At 35.1% G+C, this 24085-nt stretch overlaps 1 protein-coding gene across 5 annotated transcripts in view; it reads right to left on the bottom strand.

The window, feature by feature from the left end:
- The window catches only part of LOC149776050 (uncharacterized), a 117123-nt gene that overhangs the window by 28180 nt on the left and 64858 nt on the right, over positions 1-24085 (bottom strand). For 4 of the 5 annotated variants that reach the window (XM_089942305.1, XM_089942306.1, XM_089942301.1 and 1 more), the window contains exons 11-19: positions 18100-18183; positions 16446-16520; positions 12378-12456; positions 9064-9147; positions 7923-8006; positions 6842-6927; positions 5161-5242; positions 3787-3870; positions 2917-3002 (exon numbers count right to left, since the gene is read on the bottom strand). In XM_089942305.1, coding sequence (XP_089798431.1) covers positions 2917-3002; positions 3787-3870; positions 5161-5242; positions 6842-6927; positions 7923-8006; positions 9064-9147; positions 12378-12456; positions 16446-16520; positions 18100-18183 — 744 coding nt within the window. The remainder of the gene's footprint in view (positions 1-2916; positions 3003-3786; positions 3871-5160; positions 5243-6841; positions 6928-7922; positions 8007-9063; positions 9148-12377; positions 12457-16445; positions 16521-18099; positions 18184-24085) is intronic. The other variant, XM_089942304.1, reaches the window with a different exon arrangement.

The following is a 24085-nucleotide window of genomic DNA, read 5'->3' as shown; positions in this document are numbered from 1 at the left end:
GGTAAGGAGACGAGCCTTGGTTAGGGCACCTATTCTAGGCCCCTCTCCATACGAAGCCAGCAGTGCTGTCCCTAGAGAAGGCTGCTTGGTCACTCAGGCTGTTGCCGGGTGATCGTGTCGTCTCCGGATCAACACCAGACAACCAAAGGCCTGAGTCGCCTGCGTACAGGATTGGGACTGCTGTTTCCAGTGACATATTTCATCTGCCATTTTCGCCCCTTTCCCATCGCTGCAGGGCTTGATAGAATCGAACGTAAACAGTAGACAGTAGACAATTCCTTCATGCCTGCGCAATGGGGGAGTGCAGCCTGCGCAAACTGGCCCCACCCTTTAACCTAGGCTTCATCTGCCATGGCCCAGCAAGCCAGGACTTTGACAGCGTGGTCCACATGCCGTAGGTTTTATATCGAAGTTTCCCTCTCATAGGCAGATGGCCAACCATGACTGAAGTGATCTGACTTCCCTGCTATTTCGAACCATAGCTGGTCGGTTACAGCCGCAATCCAATAATACATATGGTGTGCCTTGGTCCGAACACTTGGCCGTTGATCTGTAGAGACCTTCCGCCTTAGCCGGTGACTTCCCTGTAGACGTTCATACGACAAGTGATGCAGTGTTAACATCACCCCCTCATATATTATATATATTATTCCCTATACTATGATCTTGAGCATATATTAATTTAGATAAAGGCAAGTAGGGACTGGGCTTGATAGCAAAACAGTTTTCTTCTGTCCGATACAAATCATGGAATTAAATCTGAGGTGTTAACTCACCACAACGTACACACCGTGCAATCTTAATTACAATGGCAAGCACACAGCGCAGATCATATGTCTTTGGTAATCATGCGAACTCTGAATGTTAACGAAAAGAGGTTAATCCTCCTAAGCTTTCGTTTCAATAACAATATTGTTTGATGACAAAGAGACAAATCTATCTTGAACATAATGATTCATAGTAGAAACTGAGATTTTCAATAAAATGTCAGCAGTGTTTAAAGGGCATATTTATCAAAACATAACCTTAATGGCTAGTAGAACACGATTATATATATATATATATATATATATATATATATATATATATATATATATTGAGCGAGTCGACGATAATGTCTCTAATTGACTCTTCAATGAAGTGTCCTCATTGCTTACATCAAATTCATGTACATCGATTTCGATGAGAATATTTACAATATTTCCACCCCATATAGTGTGTCACTTTCATTACGAAGTATTACAGTTGTTGGATGTTCATGTGAAGAGATGCAGAAATTAGAATTTATTGTGATGTTTTTGGGATTGGATATTTGCATTATTTGATTCGAAAAACGTTGACATAGAAACCGAGAATTTTTATCGAATTTCCGAAATGCACCACATGATAAGAAACATAATCTCGTTAATGGTATTTTACCGCGTAAAAAATGCTGTGGTTGATACCATTTGGGGACCGGAGTATGTCCATATTCTTCTCGAAACAGAGATGAGCTTATTTACTCTTAGATGTAAATATTTAAACCACGCTTGTCATCCTGTGGATTCCATATCCATGTCCCTCTCCTCTTATATCCCTCTACTTATTGACTGATACCCGGACTTTAATTTGTAATGAGCCGATGTGGGACAAATTTACATTATTCCGACATACAAAACCTTTTTCCCAATGCCCCATTGGTGAAATGATTAGAAAAATGCAGCCAATGTTGGTGGTAATAGTAACAAAGAATGTCCAGAATTTGGGGTAAGGAAAACTTCCTCCATTGCAGCCGATCAGCCAACAAAATACAGATCAAGACTTTCATCGGCTTATTAGGATCGATCAGATTCACATAAAGAGATATGTTAACATGTTGATATATCAAAAATAATAAACTGAACATACTAGTTGTAAAGTGTACCAACTATGTGAAAAAGTCCAGTACATGATACTATATAATTATAACAAAATCCTGACAGAAAAGATGTCACTTGGTAAACTATGTTTTCATAAGCAACCATTTATACACAATAATCGAATATATGTCTTATTCATTTACAAACCCGTTGAATTAAGACATTTACCTTTCGGTCATGTACTTCTCTAATGCTTATTTCTTTGATATATGTTGTGGAAAGGGAATATAAACACTATTATAAGTAAGAATAGAGTATTAATTTGATAATATTGTTCCACTGCAGAATTAATCAATATTTTAAGTGTCATTGATACAAAAACGAAAACAGATATCTACCGTTCCATTTTTACTTCAATACTTTTGTTTTGTACAGTACTGAATCTATATCATACCCTAAATGACTGCCACATTTATATACACAATTATGTTTATTCTCAGACATGAACTTTCAAATTGTTTAGATTCCAGACGATCATATAAACGTTACAGGGGTGCACAACCTTTTCCGGCTAAGGGCCAGATTGCATTTTCTTAAACTACTCGAGGGCTGCAAACACGACAAAAGCGACTTGGTAAACGAAATTAACGTTAATAAATGAGTCAGACTTAGGCAGTGTGTTAGGTTGGCATGGGTCGCAAATTTGTTAGTAGCCTAATGGATTTCTAATTTCCTTAGTATAATTACGGTTCACGCTGTGTTCTGCTGTGTTGTTTTAATTTATCCTTAGGGCTGGGCAGAACACGTTTGCAGGCCGCATCCGGACCGAGGACCATGGGTTGTATACTCCTGGTATAAAAACAGATTTATACTGAGACAAAGGCAATGCTGGAAATACGATGCATATGTAAATAAAGCCACATTCAGTTTCCAAAGATTTGCAAAATAATACAGAAAGAAGAAATGGAGATTCCAGATTGGTACGGAACGCCATGCAAAGCGTCATACCTAAAATTACTGACAGCATGTGTTCAAGTGAATAAGTAGCGAATAAGGATGCAACATGCATTGCTCTTACCCTCATGAAGACTCTTATACTCCTCCACCTGTATGTTGTTGATGGATCTCTCGAGAAATACGCAGCTCTCATATGGGTTGAAATCTATTAAATATAATGAAGACTGAACTATGATCTCAGGAACATAATTTCTGAATATTTCTACTGATACAGTATACATTGGAAAAAAATGACGCACAGTACTATCAGTTTGTTCTACTTGCATTTGTTTACCATTAATTTGTGATTATCTATATTAGAAATATTGCTTACTACGGCCTTTAGAGCGGAGTATATGTCAGAGATATAAGGAATCATGTTTACCATTAATTTGTAATTATCTATATTAGAGATATTGCTTACTACAGCCTTTAGAGTGGAGTATATGTCAGAGATATAAGGAATCATACAATTTGCTCCATGTATATTGTTATAATAAATGGACGAGACTAATCATCAGCTGTCACAGTATTTTCATCAGATAGAGTCTCTAAGTAGTTGCTCCAAAGCAACGAATACCCACATTTCTTAAATAGCGTTGGCATGACACTGGTAGCAATAGATTTAAAGCACTAATATTACCTTTTCAATTCCGCAAATTCCTTTCTGCACCAAATGGAATAGATAACATGCTGTATGTTGGTGACAAATTATGTACATAATAGTTTTCCTTTGCCAAGAAAGTTAAAAATGTGCACATTCATGTTGAGAAAAAAACACATTTTTGTTAAATACTAACACAAGAGACATTGTAGGTATAATTAACACTTGAAGACAAACCCACAACCCATTTGTTAAGATTCACAAATCAATAAATATAAGTAAATCAACAGAAGAAATAAATTGAAATCGGATGTAAAACGAGTATATAAAAATGAATTGTTCTTTCCTTTATGACGTCGCATATGTTGCCACAGGCTCATCAGTGTTGAATAGCCCATGTCACAGATCTTGCACTCATACCGTGTGGAATCTGTTAAAAGAAAAGACTTTATAATGCCGTCCCAGAATATTATACGTAAACGCTTCTAAGGATAGGGTATAATGTGGAAGTAATGCAGCATGATATCATTACGCTTGAATTTGACGAGATTTTCATTTGTATCATTGCGTAATTCTTTTATAATATTCTACAGCGCTGAATAAACGCTAACTGATTCAACAAATAGAGAATGTGCTCAATATGTTTCTTTCGCAAAAAGAAGAATAAAACAATATTCTTCTGTCTATTTTCATTAAATGAATTTGCTGAATTGTTATCCCGCAACATGAACACTCGACATACTACCAGATCCATTTTCTTATAATATCTATTAATTTATCACAGCAAAACCAGAAATCCTCTTTAGTCATGAAGTTGCTGCAAATCTCAGTTTCAAGCGTTATAAGCAGCAAGAAATATATGACAGTGCTATAGGTTACATGGTTTTTTACATCCAAGTTCTAAAATGTTGTAATTAAGAGTGGAATCTATTACAAGTTTTACAACTAGTAATAATAATTGTGTTTTATATATATATATATATATATATATATATATATATATATATATATATATATATATATATATATATATATATATTGAAACATCATTCATTTAAGATATAGTATTGCTTAGTAAGGAACATTTTGCATGGAACTGTACAACTAAATATAATTCTTTCAACACGCAGTCGTATTTTGTATATGACAAATTGAGATATATCTTACAGTCTTCTTATATTCTGGACAGACGTTATAATTAAATCTTGCACTTGATAAACAAAGATGAGTTGAGAAACAGTTACATATACACATTAATTAAGAGAATATTTTATTCTTAAGGTACTTAGCTTAAAATGCTCATCAGTGTAAAACAAATCCTAATGAATACATATATTTCTCCTTAAAACTTACATTCATTATTGATTTGGTGTCTAGCAGACAGTGAATTGCTATTAAAGAAATATAGGAAGAAGAAAGAGGAGTATTTATTGGGAGTCAATATTGTTTTACTCAGGAAATAATGAATGATCCCAGTACCGCTGATATAGAAATAACAACACGTTTCAAACAGGACTACGAGTCTCTTTACTGTCAATACTATTAGACGTTTTAGTGAGTTGCCATATAATTAGCTTTCTTCACCACTGTTAATTTGGTAAGATATGTTGTGCCTCCTTTGCACGCTGATACTGGCTAAAATATACCTGATACAAAAATAAGACATTATTGTGATCAAATGAAAAATGCAAAATAATAATATAAAAAGAATTATTCTTTCCTTCATGACAATGCAAATGTTGCAAGAACTCCCTCTTTGTCGGCCATCCCTCGTCACAAATGTAGCACTCATAAGGTCTGAAATCTGTTAAATGAAAAGATCTTGTTATGCTGTCCCAGAACACAATTCACGAATATTTTCAGTGATACAGATAGCGAAAGGTAAGCAATTCCGGTAATAGATGTTTCTGTCAGCCTAAATTTGATTCGCCGAAGTATAGAAAACTACGTTTCATCATTTTCTTCAATTTCGTTAAATGTTCTATAATACTAAGTACATGTCACTAATATAAGCAAGGGAAAACTGCTCAACGTGCATGTTTATAAAATAAATAAGGAAAAGCGATATTCCATTATTGGACTCATTTCACCAAATTAAGTATCCATGTAGTTAACCAGTCACAATAAGAACCCCTCACATCACTATTATTATATTGGTATGTTTGAGGCAGGTTTTTTACCATTGGTAAACTGGTGAACATTAATAAATTATCGAAACTGAATCATCTTTTTCTCTCTTTCTTGACAAATACTGCTTGGTATGATTACATATAGCACAGTCAATGTTCAAATATATTTATTCAACCTGCCATCAGGGATCTTGAATTAAATTTCATTAGCATTTGATGGGTCCCCTAATTGATGAAACAGTGAAACCTTAAATGGATAATGAAACACAATATTAATTATTTGATCAAAGCGATCACACAAATAATATTTAGTATTGAAAGAAGTTTCTCAAATCATAGTTTTCTATCGCATAATGAGCTACAAGTATATGATATTGATATATGCTGCATTTATATTGTATAGTACTCTTACAACTAAATTCTAAAAGGTTTTATTTGTTTAAGCTGGAATATATAACATATCTACCCAACAAATGCATCTCAAGCGTCTTCGAGCTGTCACATGTACATCATATTTTCATATATCTTATAATCCTATATATCTAGTTTTTTCATGTTCTAGAGAGCCAGCATAAAGGTATTCCCATTGGTAAAGTAGCATGAGTTGAGAAGCAGTTAATTGTACTTAATAAGTTACAGAATATTTTATTCTGAAGAAATTTAGTTCTGCAAACTCATCCGCTATAAAAGAATGTTATCGTTGAGTCCATGTTCTTCTCCTCGAACGTTACATAAATTATTTTTTTCGTTATGTTCTTAAGTGAATCGCTAGCATATGCTTTATGAATGAGGAGAGTGAGTATATATTTGATGGACAATATTGTTTTACTGCAAATCTAAAGAATACTTCCAGAACAGCTGATATACAAATAATAACAGACTTTAACAATAACTAATATTCTCCAAAAACCTTAGAAGTTTTTCTTCAGCAAAATTGGTTATGATTTCATGCTATGCTATTTACAAGAGACAGCAGTTACTAAATTCACAACCATTTTGTTAAATTTAGAAATTAATAAAAAGAGAAATGGAAAATATGAGATACCAGATTAAGAGGACGAAAATGGGAAACAGTAGACCGCAAAAAATACTGACAAAATGCATTAATTTGAATTGGCAAATATTCGCATCCTATGTAGCTGTTATATTGGTTTTATTGGAAGTCCCAACACTGCATTTGCATGCAATCCAAAACATCGCTGACATAAAATAACGTATTTATTATAATTGCATGCAAATTGCCAAGATGAGGATATAAAATGAAATGTTCTTACCTTTGTGATCACGCAAATGTTGCCACAGTTCCCTCTGTGTCGAGCATCCCTTGTCACAAACGTCGCATTCGTAACATCTGAAATCTGTTAAAACATAATACATTATATTGCCGTCCCAGAACATAATTCCTGAAAGCTTGTAAGGATACATTATCTTGTGGACGCAATTTCGTTATGCCTGAATTTGATTTGCAAGGATGAAAACAGCAATATTCTCTCTGAATCATTAAATTAAAGTAAGGTTCTGAGCAGTTAATCCATCATATATAACATTCCTCGTTCCATTCCATCCTGTAATTAAAATCAATTGCAAAAAAGGCATCTTTGCTCTAAATGAAGTTGCTGCTTATAAGGAGCTAGAAATATATGATAGTGATACATGATGTCTGTTCCTATAGTGATTGATATCTGCTTTACATTATATGTTTGCTTCAGCTTATATTCGATAATATTCCGATCTTACACATTTATCTCAAAACTTCGTATTAATAATTGTGTCATGTGGTGTTGCTTGGTATATAAACGTTTATAACAGTTGGACAACATAATTCTTTTAAAACTAGTAATATTGTGTGAGAGAAATTTACATACCGGTATATCTTACAATCCTATATATCCAATATCCTTATATTCTTGGCAGCCAGTATAATTAAATGTTACACTTGATAAACTAGCGTGTATTGAGAATGTATGTATTAGTCGATGGAATACTTTATTATTCGTAAGGCACATATATTCAAACCACTCATCAGCTTTAAACTTTAAAACGAATGTTTCATATCGAGTACATTTTGATGTCTAGCAGAAGGGTAATTGTTATCAAAAAAGTTTAGATGGAGCAAATGGAGATATTTATTTGCTGGCAATATTATTTTGCTGCATAAATAACGATTGATCTCAGTTCCACTGAAATAGAAATAACAACGTATTTTAATTTGGGTATCATTTTCTTTATTATTAGTACTATTATTTCCACACAAAAGAGAATTAATATTATAGATTATGCCCGACATACAAAGACATCTAAGCCAATCAACTGAATTATATTAAGATAAGGATATAAAACGAATTCTTCTTTCCTTTATGAAGACGAAAATGTTGCCATCGATCCCACTTTGCTGAGTATCCCTTAGCAGAAACGTCGCACTGTTGGCGTCTTGCACCTGTTAAAAGCAAATTATATTTTATAGTGCTATCCCAGAACATAATTCCTGAATACTTTTAACGATAACAATATGGACGTAATGAGGCATATTAATAAAAGTTTCTTGACTTGAATTTGATTTGTACAGCTGCAGGAAATCTTTCATTACTCGCTTGAGCAATTGATGAGTAACAATATTCCTGTGCCCGTAATAAACTTCAGTGATATGAACAAGAAGAAAATGTTTGCAAAGTGTTTCTTAATAACAAATTGGGAAATAATAATATGCTGTCTAACTTGTTTCATTAAGTTAAATTATGTTTAGTTAAGCCATCACAAATAACACGCGTCATGCCACCACATCAATTTCATTTTTGTATATAAACTTGGGGCAGATTTTATGCCTTTGAAAACAAGTGAACACTAAACATATACCATAATTGGATCATTATCTTTATCCTATCTTTCGAAAATTGCAAAGTACGATTGCAGATAGAATAATCAGTTCTGATATGATTATTCTCAGTACAAGCTAAGACTGATGTGAATAGCTTTTTCATCTCGAACCCAACGCTTACCACTGACCATGCAGAAGCGAGGTGGCACATTTTCCCATCCCCAACCTGAAATGCTGCATACCGTACAGATCGAATGTTTTGCCACAATCCACTTCTGTCTTGTCAATTAAGTAGGTTTTTAATTTAGGCTGAGTGCTACGATAAAAATCCAAATCACACAATTTAGGCTGAGATCAGAATCGGGTGTTATAAATGACCAACGCCTGCAATCACTGTTGAGACCGTATAGAGTCCACATTTATATGTGCGACTTTAAACCAGTTTGTAAAGTTCTCGCACATTACGGCTTCCCAACATGGTAAATTCATAAAATAATTATATGATTTGTAGTCCCAACTTAGAACAGATGTGAGAGGTACACTTAGCAGCACACATTTATAGTAAAAGAAAATAGGTAAGTTAGATATTTTAAATAATATGTTCCTTCCTCTGTAAACCTAACAGCAGACATTTAAAGTAATCAAAGTATGATCATGATATTAAATGAATTTTTCTTTCCTCTATTGTTACGTAAATGTTGCCTCGTCTCCTTCTCTGCTGAGTGTTCCTCGTCACAAACGTGGCATCCACAGGTTCTGAAATCTATTAAATGAAAAGAAGATTTAAAGCGCCGTGCCATTACACAATTCCTGAACGCTTCTAACAATAAAAATATAATGTGTCAACAATAAATACGATAATACCATCTTGCTTGACGTAAGGTTGATTTGCATTCATACTAAGAAAAACATTTCCTCATTTGTGGGAGCAATTCTGTTACACTATTATTTAGCTCTGAATAAAAGTCATTGATTTAAAAACTATAGAGATGATGCCCTATGTTCTTCTTTGTAACATATTTGGCAAAATACAATATTCTGCTTTCTGACTGATTTCATTAGATTGGGTCTCTGAGAAGTTAACCAGTCACAACAAAAACACCCCTCATTCCAACACATTCATATTACTGATTTGCTATAAACATGAGACAGATATTATCCCTCAGGTAATATACCATCGCTAAAAATCAGCTAACACTGAATCATTCTCTTTCTCTTCTGAAAACCGGAATGATGCGATGAAATAATGAGCAACTGATTTTATAGACTCAAATAAATTGCTCGCGAATATCTTGAAATAAAGAATAGCAGCTTTCTACAGGTCCTGTCATGAACGAAAGAAGAAATGTATGATGAAACGTAATGTTTGTAAATTGATGAAAGCAATCATACAATTTCTATTTACTCTTGAAAGAAGTGGCTACTTTTCGTACATCATATTTTGGATAATATGAGGAGCTTGAAATATTTGAGTGACATTACATGGTACATTTACATCAACACTATAAGTTTTGTTTGTTTAAATTTGGACTTTGATAATCGCGCTTAAGAGATTTCTCCAACACTGGCTGTCAATAACTCTTTGCTTCTAAGGGCGCATTTTAATACGATCCAGGCGAGGACGTTCCGAAACTCTGAGGTGGGATGAAGCATCTGTCGTCGTTGCTGCTTAGAGCTTAGGGTGAGATAATTTAGGTTCCTGTGATTCGGTTGCGAGATTGATGAGATTGCTCCAAGATTTTTCATCTGAGTGGTGTAATCATATTAAAGAGTCGCTTCGATTCATTTACTTTTTGTATCACCGTTCGAAACCTGAGGCGTTGGAGGAGATGTGTATGCATTTAGCCGTTCCAATCTATAGAAAGAGTTATTTGATCCAGGGCTGGTGAATCAAATGTTCGGATTTTGGCATTCCACCTTATCCCCAATCAGAAGTCGGTTCCGGCTGTGTCTTTAAACTGGCTTTTACAATACAATAAATCGCTAAATGCATTAAGCAATGTCGAACTTAGTCGAGTATTCGTCGTTGAGATTACCACTTAAAAAATTACAAACAAGAAAACAGAGACTGGGGACATGTTTCCGCATTGCCGTTTGAGAAAGTCATCACAGCGGAGTTGTCAAACAGAATGGAACCTTGTCCCATGTAGGGTTTTCAGCCAAAAATGAAACCTTTAGGAACTAATTTTATATTGGAAATGTTCTTATGTAACTACGGTTCCTAACGGTGCTACAGTCCAGTGACACCCCGAGATGATAGGAGACCTGCCCCGTCCTTTGTTTTCGCATCCATACAGATAGTGATTGCCGGTGGTTGTACCCTCTGAGGTATCTCCGACTTTAGTCTAGTGATCTAAATCACCTGTCGGGTATATATGCTGTCAAGGCAAATATTCCACTTTCGGCAGCCACAGATCGGAGCCTTCTCCCTACCGGGATCTATAGAGTGAGTGTGAAAGTGACGTCATTTAGATAGGGAGGGTCTCTTGGAAAGAACCGTTGCCGAAGATAATCGCCCTTTCTTTGCCTACTTTCCACTTTGGTTTAGTAGCGTTGCTCAGAATAGTTTAAAAAGAGATGACTGTTTGCAGGTGATCAGAGCGGAGGGCAGCATGTCAATGGCGGCTTTTAGGTGGCTAATGGCTCAGTTGATACCTAGTTCATGCTTGCAAAAAATTGATGGACCAGTTCATCAGATCCCCATATATCTCCACTACAGCACTACGGCCGGTTTGCATACGGAACGACTTAACAACGTGATATATTCCAGCTCACTGATTATCGATCACAGCCAAGTTGAAATGGCTAGTCGGCTCCATGAAAGATGTCACACATTCTGAATGTGTGGAAAAATAATTCCCCAGCATCCGAAAACGTACCCCATGTACTGTCAAGTACGAATTCTAATGTCGCACACGGACATGCAAGGGGAAGGGGTGCTTATCACATCCGACAGACTAGTCCTGGGCGTACAACCTCCCTTACATTCCAACTCATTATCGAAGAAAAAAGAGGACTGGTGGGAAACAAATTTAGATTAGTCGATCAGCTTTGTATTTACCATTTTTAATAGTTACTGTATCTGTAATTTTGACAATGAAAATGTCCCTACGTAATGGTCGCCATTGACACTGGGTGCATCAATTTCTACTTGGTGAAACCATCATGGTATCCAGGCATGACAGTCAGGCCCCATACATGTGCTCACATGCCTTAAATTGTTTATGCGTTTAATCGACATCGTCTATTTTTTGTGGGAGGATATCGAACTGTGTTCACCTACGGAAATAATAAACGCTTGTTTCTTAATAAGTGAACCTATGCTAGTAATGTACGCAAAAACAACCAACGACGGGCATTAACGATTACGTATTGGAGCACTGGGTCAGAAAAAACTAATAAAGTCCACAAATGATAAATTTACATATCACAAATTTCATAAAATAACTACTGCAATATGCAGTAAAAACTTATACTGAACGCTCTACAGTCTTTTCTTGCTTTTCCTCGACTGTGGAATTTCATTTTTTCATAACATTGATGTAATGTGATAATATGTTCAAAGTATAAACGTATTGCCGTCTATACTCGTTTAGAATCATTTTTGGCAGCCCTGAAAGGGATGAACACCTCCAGCTAATTCGTCTTACAAACGAGAATAAACGGTATACTGACACAATAGCCTCGTTAGGTATAACTGACTTCTGTGGATAAAGAGACAACTATTTTCTGAAGAATTACAAATTCATATAAAGAGAAGGCTTTCCAAACTAGATGATACCAGGTTCTTATGAAATTGAGGAAACGGTATACCTGAAATATCTAACAATCTGACTTTAAGTAAATTGGATAAATATTTGCTTACTGTGTCACTGTTATGTTGGTGTTATTTGTCATTCGGCGGAAATGTGAAGCATGCCTGACTAAAAAGAAGACATTTAAATTAATCAAACAAAATAGATCAAACAAGGATATAAAAGGAATTCTTCTTTCCTTTATGATGCAAATGTTGCCACGGCTCCGTCTTAATTGAGTATCCCTTGTCACAAACATAACACTCACAGTGTGCGTAACCTGTTAAATAAAATAAAACATTTTACAGTGCTGTCCCAGAAAATAATTTCTAAACTTTTCTGGCAATATAATATAATGTTTCAATTTATGAAGCGTGATAATACATTGACATCCTTCATTGTTAAAGGATACTACATTCTCGTGTCATGGTTCTCGAAATTTTATACTAATCTGACAAGGTGTGTTGTATTCTGAAAGAAAACATCCTACTATTCTTTATAGGGATACAGATGTTCAAACGTTCAATTTGTGAATGTTCATTTAAGTTGTCAATAGTCAATCGCTACACTTTACTCTTACATTTCAGTTGTCAATAGTCAATCGCTACACTTCACTCTTACATTTCAGTTGTCAATAGTCAATCGCTACACTTTACTCTTAGCTTAGCTTTGAAAGTTTTGAAAGACAACAGCTCTTTCAAAAATGAAAATTGCTGATCTGATTAATACTGAACTGTCAGCAGCAAAACTATTAAGTCTTATATGTTTTTAGTGTTAATGCATCCTGTGTAGAGTCATGGCATAATGATGGCTAAACAATAGTCAACATGTGTTTGATTAGTCAGCTGGCATATACAACCAAACACCAAACTATGGTGGTTGAAAAGTGTTTCTCACTGAAATTTATATATCAATTAAATTTACTTACCTAATTAAGGGAAAAGGAGATGATTATTTGGTAGATTATATTTCTCCCAAAATATGTACCCAATCACACTTACATTAGGAAATATAACTCTGCTACCTTCTAAATCAGCCCTTGAGTACAGTATACAGAATAACCTATTTACAGATTAACTTCCCTCGCTCTCACTAGGTGGTCACCCATATCGCAAAATCAACAGTTTTTGCTTGAGTGAAACATATAACAGGAGAGGAGGGTAGGAGGCACTGATGTGATCGAGTATGTATTTTTAGAGAAACATAATTGACTAAAACATAGTCCTTCTCGGTCAAATTTATTACCCGATCACTTTGACATTAGAAGAATATTTCGAAGGTGGCGCAGCGGTAGGGACCTGCATCAAATTGAAAGGACTATGCCTATGCCGTGTGCATTCGCATTTCTTCAATTCAACATCCAAACAGACGAGGGGAACTTAAGTGAATGTAGCGTATGGTCACTGTTTGGTAGTTAAAAGACATGTGCAAGAGTACATCTCTTCTTATTTTGTGGTGAGCAAGCCTATTTCCTGCATTGGGGATATGGAATTTAGATTCCCTGACATAGTCACATCCGAAATTCTTGGTTAGGCGAAAAATGGTTAGAGATGCCAGGTAGCGTCCAGAAGAAGTATACAAGATGTTTCTGACCAACTTGGACCTGAAGGTAAATACTTTCATGTCCACTTTATAACAGAATGGTGCAGACATGTTGACGGCAGTAATATCTGAGTCTAGGCTAGTTACATCCGAATGATAAACATCGATATGTAATTTGTACCACTGTCGTGAGAAATTTGCATGCAATTAATCCTCCAAAATAAGAACCTTGAACTACAGACATCACAATTTTTGTAAAGTACAAACACATTAATGTATGTAACCTTTAGCGGTTGTGGTAAATTTCTGAAGGATAATTGTTTGTCATTATCATCAATATACACCAAGATTTTGACCCTCTATGTAGTATTGACTGCCTGTATATGAGGGGATTCAAAAGACAACAAAATTCTGTATATATGTTCGCATATCGCTATAAAACTAAATTATGTCCTTTCCAAGGTTTTATCAGACTGTACAGACAAATCTGTATCGCTTTCGTCGTCAACCAAAGGAAGATCTTCCTACCATATTCATTGTGTCAATGTATATAGTATTCTGTTCGGCAATGATGACACCAAATTGTCACCATGTGTAAATAAGGTTCTACATGTTAGATATGCTAGTAGCGCCCTGGGAGTCATGCATGGAGCGTGGTCCAGCTGATGAATGTATGTCCGGTGCAGTCAGATGAGCCGGGTTGGAAGGCTACCGGTCTGCAATGGATATGGTCTGTCCGGCTAGTCGGTCGGTGGCAAGTCAAGGCGGTCAGCTGAGTATAGGATGTCATCGATGAAGGAACGTTCGAGAGACTTGCTATTCGCTAGTCGCATATGTCAGATTGATCGAAGGTGGCAAAGAGTAATTCCTAACGTTAATATGATCAGGTCATATATTTCATGGATAAATTATCGATCGTCAATTCCTGATCACTTAACTGGTTTAATACGTACCCATGCACGAAACAATGCTGCTTTTGATATATGACTTGAATTGTCATAAACAGTTTTGACAATTCCATAAAGATGTAAATATATCTCCACATTATGTATGTCATATAAAGGTTTAGGCTATTATATAGCTATACCCATATCCTCAAAATCTGAATGTATACGTTCAAATTTCTGAAAGCATGACACAAATTACAGAAATTGGCATTAAATTACTCAAACGGAGGCAACTTGTCACTGCAACGCTAATGTTATATGTACTGCAGTCGAACACAGACTGGAATAGAACCATTTAAGTTACATTGGTTGACATATTTGATTTTGTAATCAAACATGTTACCCATGTCTTTGCTCTGCAGTAGTACAACTCAGTTATCCACCAATGTTTCAAGCAACCTAGCAGTTCGTTGCATTTATTATTTTACTCAATTGAATGACAACTTCCTGGAGATCACTTTTTACCCATGTACGAACTTTTCAAGCCTAAACTTAAATTTCTCATTAGAAACTCCCAATGTCCAATTTGGAAATTTTGTTGTTGGCAAGCATATATGAATGTTTACATAATATAGTGTTTCGTAAGTTAGTGTGAGTGCATCAGCAGGAAATTAGTGGAATCTAGAAATTGTGAAGGTTCTTTGTGCAAATAAAATTTGGAATTATTATCATGATTACATTGAGATTGATTGTTGAGTAAATATACTTGAATCATTTGCACTTTTCAGTTGCCAATTTGTTAATGCTTGTCTACGAAAAAAAAAAACATGGTTCTGAACCAAAAAGAAAGAAAAAAATAGATAATCACTGATTAGGTATTTCTCATTTAACGTCCATCACTTTAAATTCATATCGGCATCACCGAATAGTGTTGCTTAGTAAGCAAAAATGTTTCCTTCAAATGGAATCGAAACAGATGCTTAACAGACTGTTAAAATAAATTATACTATGCGAGAGATAACTACTTTCACGGTCATGTATATTTTATAGTCCTATATATCCAATATCCACAGCCACCATAATTAAATGATACACTTGAAAAACTAGCATGTTAGACGTAGCTAGCTATACTCATTATATATAATTTTATTCGTAAGGAATTTTTCTTCGGAACACTATCAACAGTAAACCAAATTCATTATTGGATCCATTTATTTCTCTCAAAAGCTCATTTGAGTCATTTTTGTGGTGTGTTGCAGAAAGGAAACATTTTTATTATAGAGAACACTCTAAAGAATATAATTACAGCTATATCTAGCATTTTCCGTTTTTAATATCTTTCTTCTGACTAAACATTTAACTGTTATCGTTTCCAATCTCACTGACATTTTTGCCTACCAAATTCGTTTTTCTACGTCAACAAAGTTCATACTGTGTAGATTCCAGATGAGAATAAAATCACACATTTATACTTTGACAGTAAGTAGGTAATGCCAAAACCCATTTGTTAAATTTGCATATTAATTTAAAGAGTAGTTAGGATACTGAGATTAGAAGATACCACATGAATGCAGAAGGAAGTGAAGTAAATCGGAAATAATAGGCAATGTGCTAGAGTGAATAAGCAGAATATTAGTTTTCTAGGTCACTGTTGTAATAGTTAGATATGAAAATCCTAACTTTTGATGATTGTCTTCTTTTTGTTTTTGTTTTCATGTCACTTGTAGCACGTCACTAGCTATAATCAAGCCCAGAAGGTACGATGTCAACATTGCATGGCTTGAAGACACTCAAAGCACTGAAATGAAATATGTAAACTATTGATAACAAAATACGTAACTCTTTTGTCGCCTCAGCTTCGTCTTTGTGAATAATCTCTTCGTACAAAACTCGCATTCATGGTCACTGAAATCTGCTAAATGAAAATAAAATCATATACTGTTCTCTAGGAATATTGACCTCTTGTAACATAATTCATTAATATTTCTAACAGTGTTATTAAATATGGAAATAATGAAGATACCATAATTTTGCTCAACTTGAATTTGATTTTACACAGATCCATAATATGGCCTTTATGATGCTTTGAATAAACTTCCGCGATATAAGCAGAACGTCTGTTGTCGGAGTTATATCATCTGATAAAGTCTGAGTAGCTAACCTACCACAATGCCACCACATCCCTCGACTTCAACCGATATGCACACGGGCCTCGTACAAATACCGTTGGTAAAGATTTAAACATTAAACCTTAATCGAAAGTGAATAAGTGTCTCTCCTTTCCTTCCAAACAAACCCACAGTAGGGCGCAAGATAGAATAATGGATTTTGAGACAAACTGATTCCTTTTAGACGCTGAATTAAAGTTTAACAAATGACAAAATAAAACTTTAAAGACTGGTGGAACATGATAATAGTCACTTACTCTAAACAATCCAAGAAATCATATTTACTCTTGATACGGCTGCGTCACTCTTCTCATAGCTTTAAGGCAGATACAAAGTTAGCAAAATATGACAGTGACATAGAAAGGACGAACCACTGAGTCCGAGAGGATTCCACTGTGAGAAAAAAATTCCATTCCTTTTGTGAAGAGGCTGCATTGCTCACAAACAGTCCTCAAGCATATATGGAGTCAGCAATGTATAATAGTGACATATGACGAATTTCGTTACACGCCGCTTTAACATTCTCTCATATATTTTAGGCAGGCAGCACAATTACATTTTGTGCATTTTAAACAAGCACGTGTTCAAAAGATCTAAGTATTCAGTTCATAGATTTTTAAAGGAAATTAGAGCTGAGTTAAAGAAATGTCCTTTTCAAAGCTTGCGGGTACTATTACTTTGGTTGGTTGTGGAAGGAGAGTACTATCAAAAATTGTAAGAATCAAGAAAGATAATCTATATTATATATACAGTATAGTGCTTAACTAAGGAATGTTCCTAGTCCCGCTGATATAAAAATAATAACAGATTTCCAATAAATCTTAGTATACTTACTTCGACTCAAACTGAATTCATCTCATTTTCTATGCTACACACACTTGTGTGTACCTAATTCATTTTTTCCTAAGTCAATAAAATCAATAAAGTTCATATTACTTAGATTCCAGACTAGTATAAAATACATTAGGTAAATTAGATTTCGAAGACCCAACACTGCAAGTGGATTCTACGTAAAAATTGGCTGCATAATAAGGAGGCCTTTTAAAAAAAGAAACGAAATGTGCAAGAAATATATATACAATAAATTGTTATAACCCTTATGATGTCTGTAAAATCGCCACAAACCAGTCTTTAAGAAAATATCTCGACAAAATCCCAGTTCTCACTGGCTCTAAAATATCTTAAACAAAAGGAGGATCTTACAGTACTCTCAGGGAAAATACTATCTTATGTGGTGTGACAAAAAAATTGCCTGACTTAAAAGGAAATAATTAAAACAACAAAATGAAATATCTAAGCTATGGATATAAAATACATTGTTCTTACTGTTGTGGTGTCTTTTATGTTGCTCCATCCCACTCTTTGTGGCAAATCTCTTATCACAGAAACTGCACTCATAGGATTTTGAATCTATTAAATCAATGGAGAATTTTATGACTATTTCTCAGAACATAATTTCTTAATCCGTCTAATTATTACCACATGCTCTGAATAAGCAGTATAATATCATCTTGTTTTACTTTCATTTTTTTTTGTACATTTACCGGAAACAGTTTATATATTCCATCGTGTATGTTGTGACGTGGTAAATTCCACATTAAAAACTGTTTGCAGAAAGTCAGCAATCAAACATTTCTCTTTGTACAACATATCAATCTATATACCGGTAAAAATAATAGCTTATCAGCTTTGATGCAATTTGTTTATTTTTACAGGAAATTAAACTGGTTAAAATTATGTTATGTCATGAACAAATGGGGTTTTATCACCTTTAGTCCTATTGATATTATATTTGCAAGAATTGCTTTATAAACAACACAGTTAATAGTACATTATATTTGTCGATAATACTTACCCGGTCATATTAACAAGAGGAAAATAACTGCACTACTTCCAAGACACCAAAACGAAATAGTGTCTTCTCCGTGTATACAATATACAAAGGGAAAATATTCTTATCAATTACACCTACCCCTGTCTCTGCTAACAGACGACCTATCACCTGGTGGTGTACCTGTGTTTAGCTAATGTATACATCAATTTGAAGATCGCATTTGCATGGAGGTGTGAGGTTTTCTAGTAATTTGATCCGTTAAGTGTTCGTGCGGAAACATCATTTACTAAAATATTTACTTTCTTCTTCCCTGATCACGTTTCGTTTGGAACAGGATGAAGCAATGATGAGCATCCTGCCACTACTATGACTTAATTTCCTATAAGATTAATGATTCTTCAAATATAATACCAGTACAACGAAACAATTGTAGACGGAACGAGGAATTTTTTTTCATGCCTTCCAAGTATAACAAAGTCTTGATTTTATAGATCTGACTTGTAGATGACAAGAGTGGACATTCTGAGAGTGGCAAAACTTTAAACATTTCTGTAACAGTTTAACTCCAAAAGATCGAATCGAAATATACTTCATCATTAAGATCATTTCGCATCATCGTGAAATTTACCTACTAGCAAGGAATGTCGCTGGGAATAACTTGCCAGCCGGGTGAGTTGTCCGTCGGTCAAGCCACATAACGCGTCTTTTCTGTACTGGAGGCTGGAAGAGCAGCCTGAAAGTGTGCCGGAAGGTTATCTAGATTCTCAGTACAGCTGTCTACTAGATAGTCTGCTTTGCAGCTAACTGAACGACTGACTCGAAACGTGCTTGGACGAAATGTGCAGTGAAATAGATGGACAGATTCCGCTGATATCAGTATAATTCTGCATGCCATAGAATGGCCAAGCAGAATGTGTCATAGCTCATTATTTACTTATCTATGATTAATGTTAGTGTAACCGTGGATAATGGACACAATCTAAATGAATCAGTACAGTTGTAGTTATTATCTATAGCTAAAATAATGTGTATAGGCTCTGTTTTAAGACACGAAGAATATAAGCTTGCGTAGGATCTATAAATAAATGGTTGGGTAAGTATTTACAGTTACTAATAAAGATATCAGTAGTGTAAACATGTTGTCAAGTTTGGGGCTGTTTCTCATTGGATGGGTTAGGTTACGTGTGTTCTTTTACAACGATTTTTACATCATCGTGTCACATAACCAGTAGTAGCAAAATACGTTTTCACCTGTGATGGCTTTATACAAGTTCCAAGGACTATGCAATTTTCTCATTCTCATTTCTTGTGTAATAGTTATGATGAAGTCTGCAGATTATTTTATGCTGTATTTAGATATTATTTGAGAGGAAACATTTGTTTGTATTATTCAATGGAAATAGAAAGTGCTCATGGGACTAAACTATTATTCTGAGAATGTAGTGAATTATTCAAAAGCGGTTCTGAACAATGCCATTTTGACACGTCAGAACTGTTGGCAGACTAGTACATTCGAGAATCTGGAATTTATTTGGAACAGTTTATTTTTTAGGACTTGAATACAACTTTTTAAGGATTACTTTGGATTCAATTCATAATACTGCAAGTTCCTCATAAATTGTCATTTTATAACATTGATAATTAAATTGCTTGTTCAATTTTACTAAACTTTATGATTTTGCTTGTTTATGTTGCTTAGTTTATGACCATAGAGTCAAAACAACATATATTGCTTTAAGTTTTCATATGCAGCACTTTCGAAAGCAACTGACTGTCGTGCTGCATTTTAAAATAATATGTAGCAGTGATTTGCACACTGGTAGAGCAACAATCACTTTAATGAGACTAGGTCCACATTCAGGTTCTTTTTTTCTTCTTAACAAAAATGTGAAAATCTCTAACAGTCAGCATTAGAGTGGCAAGAAAATAACATTCTGTTCATAACCTGACTAGAATGAGGGAACTTACATATTCAATTTTTGGTCTTTTAGCTGGAAAATAAGGTGCAATTGCACAATAACCCTGCCTGCATGACATATTTTTCAGTAAGAATGCCAGCTTGATACTTTAGGAATTCTCCTTCCGAGTGATCAAAGGAAGATGAGTGTTGCAATAAATAGAGATAGCAGCAACCAAAACACTTAAAAGTGCTTCGTTTCCATTTGAAAATTTCTGGAGCATGTAAATACGTCATCACAGTGTGTAGCATAATAATCTCAATAATCATCACAGAATAAGTTGAATTCTGTAGCTGTAGCAGTCACTGCCATAGATCTTCATTGGCAAGGAGAAGGGGTTTGCTCTGTCATGAAAGTCAAACATCAGTTAAAAACTCGGCTGATCTGATTATTTGTGACTTCATAAACCCCATTAGTAAATCTGCCAACTGGAGTCTGACACAATCATATGTATAAAAAGAATAGCTGGTTTATTTGGATGTACAACAATATTTGCTTCATCAAACAACAGAATGGTACACTTCAAAAAGAAGAAATATGGATTATGACAGGATCGCTAAGTAATTTAGAAACCATGCCACACCCTGACCTTCTTTACAAAAAAAGATTATGTTTGTTTCTGTTATTTCTTGGTGTCCAATGTGTAGTTGTTCCAGTAAGAATACGAATATCCAGTATGCTTCTTACCAATTTCATTTGTGCTACGCATTTCCTTTGAAGAACAAAATCCAGTTGTTTTAGTTTATTAATAATTGATTTAAAATTTTGTCACAACATTTACCTTTTAAATATAGAACTGAGCTTAGAGGCTCTCATGCTGGATAGATAAATGTCTCTTAAATAAGGAATTCATAGATATTTTTTTTTCTTTCTGATCACCCTTTATCCTCATCTCTTCTGCCTTTACTTTCATCTTTTTATTTTCTGACTTGAAAGAGATTTTGCTTTAATAAGATTATTAATCAGTCTTTTTACCCACTTTCTCTCTGCTGACTTCCTTTCATTTCAAAATAAAGCTACAAGAGCTGCCTGCAGTTCAAGAATATGTCCAATAGACTTTCCAATGGATTACCATCTTGTACACCCATGCTTTATAACTCTAGAGTCTTCAAGGTCAAACTCATCTTGCAACAGCTCAAGTGTCTTTTTGTTTGAAGACTTTTCTCCAAATAATAATAGATGTCAATTAGCAAAACTGTATGGTCTGATTCTTATGGTTCTGAAATTCCTTGAAGTTTATATTGATAACCATTAAACAAGCAAACCTAGCTGTAATTTTTTTTGGGGGGTGGGCAAGTGGCCAAGTGGTCTAGAGCGCTCTCCATCACAGATCACTTCCATCTCACCTCTGTCTGCATGGGTTCGAGTCTTGGGCTCGACCAAGGTGGATATGTGAGAAAGCTTGCTGGTAGCTTCCCGTGGGTCAGTCGTTCTTTCTGTGGGTTTTCCCAGGTTCTTCCTCCACCATTAATACTGACTGCCATGTATAGCCTATCTTGTGCTGAAAAATGGCGTCAAACCCTATAACAACAACAACAACAACTGTAATTTGGGAACATCGCTTTAAATAAAGACTAGCTTTGCCTAGCTACTATGTGTGGACGTGCATGTTGCATTTATTACACTTGTGACTACAGCTGAGTTTTGCTGTGAAATAGTTACAAAAGTATTTAAATTACAGAGATGAGTTAAAAGCACATGCCTCTTTGCTTTCAAGTATTTTTCCACTTCAAATTTACCACCATTCCGATCATGAAATCTGTTCCACGGAGATTGCAATAGCTTAGACAGAAAACCTTATCCCATGCTGATCTTTAAAAACTTCTGATGGTCGTTATTTGGGAAAGACATCGGAATGCATAGTTTCCTTATGTATGCAAAATCTGGCCTTTAAAGTCTCTGGAGCACGTTCATATATGCATCATTGGAAAATCATACTTAGAATGCACAAAAATAAAAGGTTGTTCTATTCATCCATCACTAATTTGGTACTAAAATACCAATTTTACCCACCTTCATCAAGTTTCATTTCCAAGACAACAGTTTATAATAATAATAATAATAATAAATGGACTTAGTTACAGCACCTAATGCTTAGAAGCTCTAAGCGCTTCACAATATTAGATAACACATAAAACATAATCAACAATGAGATTACAAAAACAAACATCATGAAATTACAAAACAAAAGCCTGCTGACAATAGTTAAGGAAATAAACATTATTAAACATGTTCTTGCAGTCCAAATAGATGCATTTTAAGGTCCCTCTTGAATGATAAAACAGTTTCCTTGTTTCTAAGATCTGTGGGTAAATCGTTTCACGTAGCTGAACTTGGTAAGCAAAATGACTTTGTCCATAGGATTTCATTTAAACAGGGGGAACACTGAGAATATGTGTGTCGGAAGAGGAGCTTACATTTTAAGATGGGATGTATACTTGGTTGAGGTCAGATATGTATTTTTGACTTGAGCCAGTCAAAGTAATGTGTCCTACTGAACATATTTTGTGTTTGAATCTGTATAAAATCAGTAGCTAGTGAAAGTTGCATGGGTGAGGGAAGTGTTCTCAGTTCTTCATACTCTAAGAATGATCTTAGCAAACCATGAAGTCTCTGTAGTAGTTACATGGGTGAGGGAAGTGTTCTCAGTTCTTCATACTCTAAGGATGATCTTAGCAAGCCATGAAGTCTCTGTAGTAGTTACATGGGTGAGGGAAGTGTTCTCAGTTCTTCATACTCTAAGGATGATCTTAGCAAGCCATGAAGTCTCTGTAGTAGTTACATGGGTGAGGGAAGTGTTCTCAGTTCTTCATACTCTAAGGATGATCTTAGCAAGCCATGAAGTCTCTGTAGTAGTTACATGGGTGAGGGAAGTGTTCTCAGTTCTTCATACTCTAAGGATGATCTTAGCAAGCTATGAAGTCTCTGTAGTAGATACTTAGACCAATAAATCATCCACTCACCTGCGACAATATTGATTTTTGTTTTATGGGCTTATATCACCAATTCATTAAATGCTGCACAAATTTGAAGCCAATTTTGGCTGCATACATCGGTGTACATTGTATACACTTACCGGCATTTCTCGTGGCTGTTTTGATACTGTTGGCTGAAGTGTTATTTTGGTGACATGTTCATTATATTTTGGAAGCAAATCATCTGCTGAGTGACTTGTAAATCCACGTGGAATAAAACAACTATGTGTCCTGTGTCCATTTTGATTTCACACTAGATATGGTTGTTACCAATTACCAGCATGTGTCTAAAGTGTACGCAAGTTTATTCCGGAAAGATTTACATGCAGCGAAATTGCACATTTTAATGAACATGTGACAACAGATCCACATATCGTCCATCAGTATCAACACAGCTTTGGGGGGTTGATTTAGCAGGCTAGTAGATGCTGAATCAAACCAGACTGAAGCGAGTTATGATAGTAATATATAACTCCAAATACTCTATTCTGGCTCTTCCATCTAGTGAAGAGTCAATCAAATTGCATCATCACTGATGGAGCTGA

Source organism: Sinohyriopsis cumingii, chromosome 18, assembly GCF_028554795.1.
Source record: "Sinohyriopsis cumingii isolate HCF-2022 chromosome 18, ASM2855479v2, whole genome shotgun sequence".
NCBI lineage: Eukaryota > Metazoa > Mollusca > Bivalvia > Unionida > Unionidae > Sinohyriopsis > Sinohyriopsis cumingii.
The sequence above is the reverse complement of the archived record's forward strand: the minus strand, read 5'-3'. Positions and strand labels throughout refer to the sequence as shown.